Source organism: Bemisia tabaci, chromosome 5, assembly GCF_918797505.1.
Source record: "Bemisia tabaci chromosome 5, PGI_BMITA_v3".
In the NCBI taxonomy this organism is placed as follows: Eukaryota; Metazoa; Arthropoda; class Insecta; order Hemiptera; family Aleyrodidae; genus Bemisia; species Bemisia tabaci.
This window is the reverse complement of record NC_092797.1, coordinates 24,812,627-24,821,874: the sequence shown is the minus strand read 5'-3', so window position 1 is coordinate 24,821,874 and position 9,248 is coordinate 24,812,627. Positions and strand designations below refer to the sequence as shown.

Genomic DNA, 9,248 nt, shown 5'->3' with positions numbered 1-9,248 from the left:
AATTGTTCTACATTCCTAACGTCTTAAACCATCTTGTGTCAATAAGTTACAACGAAATTGTCCACTCAAATTCTGAAACACTGTCTTAGACATTGGACGTTTTCGCATACGTCGATTCAATTAGACTTGCTTTTTGCTTCTCAGGCCAGAGATGATTTTTAAGTGAATGTAAAAATGAATTCCTTGCTGAAAGGAATGATATGAAAGAATAACTGGGGACTCAGTGGCTGCGGCAATGCTGTGGTACGAAAAACAAAGAATAATTAAGACCAGAATGTATTCATTGCAACAACTTTACAGAATAAGAAGTACAGCAGAGCAAAGTAAAAAATTAACAAACAAGAAGCATAGCTAATCCATGAGGTATTACACTAACTAACTGAACCATTCAGAATCATTGAAATGAAAAACAACTTACTTTTAAATGCTGTATACAACTAAAAATAGCTGAAACAATGTAAAAAATAAACATGGAAAAATTATGTTAATGAAATTACTTCATTGGGTGAGCAATTTTCATCAAGAAATCTTAAATGCTTTAAAGAAAGCATTATGAAAATGGGGAATAAATGCTCATGAGAGTTTTGGTTACTTACTGATAGAAAAAATTATCATGGAAACCGATTTATCAGGTAGTATGTAATTCCAATTCTTTTAATCTTTGTGAAAAGCAGCAATAAATTGAGGAGAAAATTATTTTATAAACTCTTGCCCCAACTTTCATGTTGGGGTTGAAATGGGATTTTTTTAAGCAAAACTGAACGTTCACCGGAGACAAAACAATCTTTGGAAACCGTGATGTATCAAAAATGCAGTTCTGAGGCCGGTCCCATAAAGAAAATGTATAAATATAGTGAGATCTAAGTATGTATAACTGAAGTAAAATTACAACGATAAGTGATGCAATCAATTAAACTAAAATAAGATGAACCTGGATATTAGCAGCAGAGAAACTATTTGGCACCTTTAAACTTTGATAACATTCATCTTGAATGGAAAAATTAATACTTACCTTACAAATGGACCCTTAAAGCAAAAGACAGTTATCGGAATTCAGACTTTGATAAAAGAATTTGGGTATTTATTTTGATCATGTATTCTACATAACAATACAATTGAAAAACAAGCCCAAAATTGGTTCTTTTGTCATCCTGAGCAAATAAGTCTGCAGTGTAATTGAGTGTGAAGAAAAAATTTTAAAATTCTGAATTCATGAAAATGAAAAAACCGACATTTGAAACTACTTTTTGGATTCTTGTTATTTACAGCTATAGGAAAAAAGTTTCCAAAGAGTTCTTAAAGACAATTCAGGCATTGTTTTTTGTGAGAAAGAAGAAAAACGAGTAGAGGCACAACACCATTCAAAGGCACTTACTCATTCATTTGTTCGGGTTGGCAGTGTTGATGTGACTCATCAGTACTCTCCCCAGGCTCGCCTCTAGGATCTTCTACCATGAGCATAGCAATCTTGAAAATTCTTTCAAGAAGTGCCAAAATTAAAATATACAGCCCTTGCACTGGCTAAAATAGTAGGTTTGTTATCATGTTCATGATAAATATATCTATATGTATTTGAAAAAAAAACCTTTGTTTTCAAAATGTTGCAAATAACTTGTTGGTGCAATTAAAATAAACAAATAATGACTATGATATACTTAATCCTTTGAGGAGACTTATTATAATTCATTCTGTAAACAATATTATTTATTATAAATTAAATTACACACCTGCCGCCGCCAATAAACCACACTGAGGGACATATTTTCTGATGTCAAGAGAGAAAACAACTTCAGTTTTTTTTTACTTCGTTTTTTGAGATCTTACATTGTTAGAAAGAAGAGCTTGTGTGACACCAAGAAGACACATTCTTAGATCTGAAACAGTATTGATCATGAACAACTTATGAAAAGTAGCCTAGGTAATAAGGGAGGAAACCTACAGATTACCTGCCTTTGTGCCAAGGTAGATTTACACAGGTATGGACAGAACTAAACAACTGGCCTCTGATTGGCTCTCCAACGGCCCCTTAACTTCGGCCATTTTGTATGTTTTGATTATTTTGATTTATTATGTTCGGTTTATCGTTTGTCAAAATTTTGTGGGATTTTTTGCACAATTTTGATAATGCGATTTTAACGTTTAAATGCACAAACGTTTGAATGTTAATTTGATTGTAATTTAATTAAAAAACGGGCCCCTTAACCTACGTCACGTAGTCATGTTACACGTACTGAGACTCATGGGAAATTTTCAACTTGTCCATACCTGTGTAAATCTACCTTGCCTTTGTGCAGATATAACATTCTTTAAGCTTTTTAAACCCTTCTTGAAGACTTCTTTCTTCAACTACAAAGAGGAGGAAGGCACATCTGCTCACCTCCTGGTGCATTGATGGACAAGACTGAGGTTTCCTAATTTTATTATTTTCAAAAACAAAGAGTGCTTGGAGCCAAAAAGCAATATCCGTCTTGATTTTCACATTTACGGCTTTACTTCAGAAAAAATTTGGGTTGAAAATTTCTAACTGACAGCTTTATGAAAAAATCGGATTTTTTAAGATGACCTTCCTTTGAGAGGCAATTTTACAACTAGTGCAGAGCATGCTATCAGACATTACATGAAGAGGTAAGCGCACACTTCAGGGAGATCTTCGAAAAAAATTCACTTCTTTTGAAAGCGGTTGATTAGGGAAAAAAAAGAGGAAAAAATGGAGTTGATAAAATTTTCAAACAGCTGAAATGAAGAATGACGTAACTCTCTTGCTCCAAGCACCCTGTCCCATGTGGGGAGAAAATCAGGAAGCATTTATCTGATTAACCGGTGCACTGGGAGAGAAACATATAGAGACAGGAAATGGTCTCAGATGGAATTTCTTCACAAGCTGCTTGACCGATTTTCATAACTTGGAGTTGTTGCTGAAAGTATACATGCTACAAATGATTCTGCTTCAGTTTAGAAGACACAGAACAGGGAAGCTTACACTTTTAATGCCCCTCATAACAGTTTTTCCTTTGAAAAAATTTATGCTAAATGAAAATGATCGATTATTAGAATTCAAGATAAGCTGAGAAAAACTGGGACTAGGAAAAAAAGTTTGTTCAGAACTCAGACAAACTTTCTTTAAAAAGAAAAAAAAAAGGGGGGGGGGGAATGAGTATGTAGTGAAATTACCTTTCCAAATTGATTCCATGTCTTTTCTTGAGCTTGACAGTTTACTACGGATATGAATACTGGTGCTAGAATCAAACTAACTCTTGCCTTTTCTATATCTTTGCCTGGCTCGGCCTTTCGAGGAACGATGACTAGATGAGCGGTGCTCTGGTGAGTTCTCCTCACCATTCATATCATTATTATCTTGATTCTTAAATTCTAATTAAAACGGAACAAAAAAAAATTAAAAAACATTACTTACAGGACTATGAAAGCTTTGCAAAGAAAAATCGATAAAAAATAATTTACTCTCTGTTACAGCTCTTAATACTGCAGAATATGTCTTCACCTTACGGTCAAAGTATCGCAAGCACCATTTGTGTTAAGATACTATACTGCCATACATCTCTGTATTTTTTCAATTTTTTCTTTAAAACTTATCCACATACTTTCAGAAAAAATTAGGAATTCATCTCGATGAAAAAAGAAAGATGTTAAAAATTAAGAAGATGCTAAGAAGATTGCTGAAATTAGATGTTTCATAAGAAAGTGGACAAAAAGAAGGTTGGAAACATAGTGCCAAAACACAAATGGTGCTTGTGATACTTTAGCCTGAAGAGAACAATATACCGCTATTCAGACACCACGAAAAGTCTTGCTCTTTATGCTATAGAGCACCCTCGCTAATTCCTAACTCTCCCATTTAAAAAGGTTGATAACACTACGAAAAAGCTGGTCCCCAAGGAAAAATCTTTATATTTTGAAAGAAAAACAAGTGATATATAACCCCTTGGTAATTCAAAATTTTTGGACCCTGATTAGCAGGAGTCAGCGCAGTAATTTGAAAAAATGACGCAACCGCAATGCTCTGCAATTCAAAATCTGGATCACCCACTCTGTATTTTGAACTGATAGAACTGGACCTTCTCAAGGAAATAATTAGAAAAGGTTTTGATACGTGTAAATTGGAGGGTGTGCGTTTCTAATGCTAATTAAAAATGGTTTTGATAAGTCTGTCCATTTTGATGAAATTGGGGAAATAGATTGTAGTTCTCCTGTTCACATTCACACTGGTCCACATCAAAGTTGAATTTTTGTGCCTCAGTCCACATATGCGGCAAGCAGAACAAGCTCTTAAGAGGAAACAAACATGTAGATATGGGTCTAAAAAAATGCATTTGGGGTAATTATAGTCCTCCTCACAAAGATTGTGCAGGCTATTTCATAGTTTTAATCAAATGCTACCCAAATCATTTCCTGGCATAAGAACAGATTTTGAAGGTTTTGTAGAGTTTTTAAAGTAGCAAGCAGAGGCAGATCCAGCAATTTGGCAACACCGGATTTCCTCCATTTAAACCTATGCTAGATAATCAATTCTTGTTGGAGCACCTGGCCTTCCAAGAATCGATACATTTCCATAGGTTTAAACGGAGAAAAGACAATGTTGCCAAATTGCTGGATCCGCCAATGGTTGCAAGCGACTTCTAAATTTTAAAAAAAATGGTTTGGATTATCCTACTTTTAAAACATTCATTACAGCATGTCTTGAGAAATATTATCCATAAAACTGAGACTTTTTAGCTCTCCTGACACAAAATTTTTCATTTTTAGCCTTCGTTATGTCTTCATTTTACTAGTCCTGAAAACTTCAAAGCAAAAAATTTTGAGAAAGCCAAACGATTAAAGCAAAACAAATAGTCATTTTTTAGAGAAGTAATGTTGTGGCAATAGAACGCAGTGACCAGGTTTAACATAGGAGGAACAAACCTTTGAGAAGATCAATTGGAGGGTCGAGTAAATGATCACGATTGCACTTCACATAGTAGCGATTCATCCATCCAACTCCATATCCAATTAGAGAGATTGCCATTGTGACAAGAGCCATCAGCAATGGATGCTACGAGAAAAAATACACGCGACTTTGCTGAGATGAACAAAATTTAGATAAATAAATTAGAGCTAGTATCACTCAGATTCAAGCCTGACTTGCCAAACCTATCAAATCTTTTCGCAAGAGACTCATGAAGTTTGCAGGTTAAAAAATATAAATAAACGTGTGCTTCAAAAATATACATATTTAAAAGACAAATAATAGAGTGGGTAATTCCTATAGAAAAAAAACTAATAAAAATAAAAAAAAGAAATGACCAATGATCGGGGGCCAGTTGAGAACAAAATGATTTTATTTTTCAGAAACTGATGGATCTAGGATAGGGTGGTTCTTCTGGTACATGATCAAATCATTGTATGACGCATTAAATATTAATGTGATATACCAACATTGGCTATTGACGGACTTAGTGAAAACAGAAATGCAATTTCGAGAAGGCTTTTTGATGAACCAATGTTTCTGTGAGTCAATTTTTAGAAAGAGCCTGTTTTTCAGATCAAATTTGCTAAGGAACCTGGTTACTGGACCAACCTTGCAAAGTGCTTTTAAAAATGCCACAACGTTTGAGCTCAAATTAACAAAAAGTAAGGTCTAATTCCAACATGATTTTAGGAGAAAACCTAGTTGTCTGGCCTTGTGCGACACATAAAAAAATTTCACTTGGCGTGGTAAAAGTTGATTTGGTTCTAAGGAATTTGATCCAATTGTTGGTAAAATTTGGTGGAACAACATAAATGCTTTTGGTGACTCATGTTGGTTGGAGGGTAATTTTGTTCCATTTTAAGATTCTTAATACAAAGTTGATGAAAGTATACTTGAACCAAGCATTGAATAAATTATCATCATGCTCTTCCAAAATTTATTTCTACATGCTTCCAGTATCAAATTCTGTCAGATGCCTTAAACTTCCTCCATTCGATTCAAAGTTGTACATGCCGATGGCTTAAGTCAAAAAACTCATAACTAAAATTGCAACATTGTAAGTCTCTGCTCATGTTGTATTCATTTGAAGGGAAAGTAACCACAGATTCTATTGGACTTTTTTCATGGTCATTCAAAATGGTCAGAGATGTTTAAAAGTTGCGATTGAGACTTGCATTTTTAGTATTAAGTCAACAGTGAACACAATTCTCTAATTAATTTAAGAAAACGAGACAAAATGAATTCCTTCAAAGCTAGAATTTCTTATTTCAGATATTCGTTAGCCATCAGCATCAGTGTTACTCACAGTAAGCGTTGGTTTCTTTGTTGCAATTTGATCTGATATCACAATAATAACTCCGATAATGATTCCAATGCCAGCTCCAAGCCATGGTATCTGCGAATCAGCTGGGGAAAAAACAAAAAAATTATTAAATAAAATTTTATGATACATCATGAATATCCACACATTCTTCTAATTTATGAGAGCCATCTAAAAAAAATGAGAATGTCAATCAGGAAAGGGACTTCAGTCCTCAGATCAGCAATCCAGAATATAGGAAAGAGTCCCATGAGCATTATCAGTTTGAATAATTCGCAGTTCGGATAATTCAAGGTTTAGGGTATATATCGACGGTGTAAGACTGCAATCACATAACTCGTTTGCGGTGTCTGAAAATCTCCGCCTCTTTTTTTATTGTTATTTTTTTAAAGAAGAACAAATTGACATCATTCCGTGAAGTTTTAACAGAATATTCTTCGCACCGAGAAGAAAAATCACGGCAGTTTTAAAGAATTGCCGTTGAGTAGTTTTCCGTTTAAAAAATAAAGTATGGCAGAAAGTCTGCGACGTCGCAAACCAAGTTATGTGATTGCCGATTTACACTGTTGATATATATATTGGAAATATCAGGTGAGTTACATAATTGAAAGGAAGGAATCAGTGTTCAGTGAGGAACTAACTAACCTCTTTTGTCTTTCTGTTCAGCTTTGATTGTTCTTGATATTGCCTCCATGATTGTGAGATCAGCAGGCATTAGTCTTAATGCTAATCTGTACGACAGTAGGGCATCTGTGTACAAGTGAGTTGCCAACTGAACTTCTCCTTTCCTGAAATAACCCTAATGCAAGAAAAGAAAACAGATATAAAAAAGGGTGCGTTTGATTAGGTCAAGCAAAGAATGTGCTTTAGGTAGATTAAAAACAGAATGTGAAGCTAATGGAACTATTCTAAAGAACCTGTGGTAACGAGAAAATGTAGAGGATTATTTAAGGATATTAATTGCAAAATTTAGTACAATCACTATCATGGCCAATATCTGCACTTATGTAGTAAACTTAACAAACTAATTTCAACTCAGCAACAAATAATTTCAAAATTTTACAGACTTTTGAGAGCAGTTTAATTTCATTGATAGAACTCTAGCGTTTCTTTTGCTACCACTTCATTACACATGCATTGACAGGTGCATGTCTTACAGTGAAAATATCAGAAAATGTTTGTTAGACACGATGAAAATTCAGGTCCATTTTTGAGTAATAAGCATTAAATCATCAGGTGAAATTTTGCTCCGTTCTAATGTGATGAAACCCCAGCAGCCCGATTATTGAAACTATGTCAGCCCGACACAACAAGACATTGCCCTGTCTTAACCATGCAATATATCGCAATTTGATGTCTTATCGGGCTGGTTTAAATTTCAATAATCGGCCTGCAGGGGCTCTTGCCCCATCTATTGAGGTACAACTATTAAAACCGCTTTCTTTCACACTTTTCTGCACTTACTTTGGCCCAATCTGGCTTAAGCACAATCGTTTGTTCAGCGTCTTCCATTGCAGAGTAGTATTGCTGCATCTTAAGAAAAGCCAAAGACCTGTTACTATAGAGTTGATAGTTGTTCGGGTCAATTTTGATGGCATGACTATAATGTAGTATGGCCTCTGCATATTTTTCCTCTTTGATGGAGGCGTTCCCCAACGTTTTCAGATTATTGGCCTCCTGCAATCAAAAAATAATTTGAAATTGAATTCGTACCTCAAAACCATATAGGTTACAAATTAAGACTAAAAAGTGAGGAAAAACGCTAAAAAAAATCGAGAAGATAATGAGAAGCTGCTTATGAACGATGAAACTACCAGAATCCTGTTGCAGACCTCTTGTCATAATTCATTTTCTAAATGGAAAACTACTCAAAGACAATTCTTGAAAACATTTGGAACTTTCTTCTCCTTGCGAAGAAAACTCTGTGAAAATATCAAAAAATGGTATTGATTTTTTCTTCTTCGAAAAATGAAATGAGTTAAACACTGATGACTAGATATTGTAATGAATTCAATAGGTAGGTAGGTAGGTAGGTTGTAGGTTCACTAGTAGAGAATTCCTTGTAAACAGCATTTTTTGACAATAATTAAACTTATTGCAGGTTACGCTATGGAAAAAATTGACAGAAAAACTTTTAAATGCTCATAGTGCTCACCAGGCGGAAAGAAACATTACTTCAAATAATTTTGCAGATTAGTCGCTGTCGAAATTCTTGGTACTGCAAGCGAAGTCCTTCAAAGTTTTTAGCTGTGTAGCAATGATGTGAGCAAATAATCAGGATGGACAGTCTTTTGTAAGTCATAAACTCATGATTTTTGAAAAATCTGAGAGTGACTGTTCAAAAACTTGAGATTTTCACGCTTCCGTATGCAGGTTTTCCTGGAAGCCCTAAATGCGCGAACCAGCGAGAGTAAGCAGCTGATTCTTGGTTACGCACAGGTAAATCAAATTATTCCAATGTTAAAAAATTAAGCACATAAAAACCACATGTACTTACCTCACTAGACATTGAAAATAACGGAAGGAAACTCGGAGAGGTGGACTAGGAATAGATACTTCTATGAGAAAAATTCACGACAATTCAAGCATCACCGAATGCAATAGCACATTAAAAAACATTGAGCAGAGATTCAGTGCCAGTAAAAGAGTTTTCATGCTTTCTACTTTCCACAGGCAGCTGAAAGTCGGCTCGTTGGCCGACAAGAAGACTGAAAGATTTGCTGATTCAACTGGATTTGCAAAAAGTAAATAAACACTTCTGACTGCAATAGAATGTTGCCAGATCTCAGCCGAGTTCTAAATAATGTACTTAAAATTTTTAGAAAAGCACTGAGAATGAACCCTTGGAAATTTTAAACTTGCTAAAATTTGGGGATATTTAAAAAAAAAGACATTCTCCTTATCGGCAAAAAATAAGTATTTTACGCAAAAGGCTATCTCAAACAAAATTATTTTTCCCTGAAA

At 34.6% G+C, this 9,248-nt stretch overlaps 1 protein-coding gene across 1 annotated transcript; it reads right to left on the bottom strand.

Annotated features, from left to right (window-relative positions):
* Nucleotides 1–260: 260 nt before the first annotated feature.
* On the bottom strand, nucleotides 261–9,042 carry LOC109036634 (stress-induced-phosphoprotein 1). Its single transcript, XM_072300454.1, has 7 exons — nucleotides 8,782–9,042; nucleotides 7,749–7,961; nucleotides 6,930–7,083; nucleotides 6,270–6,370; nucleotides 4,918–5,047; nucleotides 3,172–3,369; nucleotides 261–1,874 (listed from the first exon to the last, which is right to left on the bottom strand). The coding sequence occupies exons 1-6, from the start codon at nucleotides 8,791–8,793 to the stop codon at nucleotides 3,248–3,250; spliced, it is 732 nt and encodes a 243-aa protein (XP_072156555.1). The 5' UTR covers nucleotides 8,794–9,042; the 3' UTR covers nucleotides 261–1,874; nucleotides 3,172–3,247.
* Between the last annotated feature and the right edge of the window lie 206 nt (nucleotides 9,043–9,248).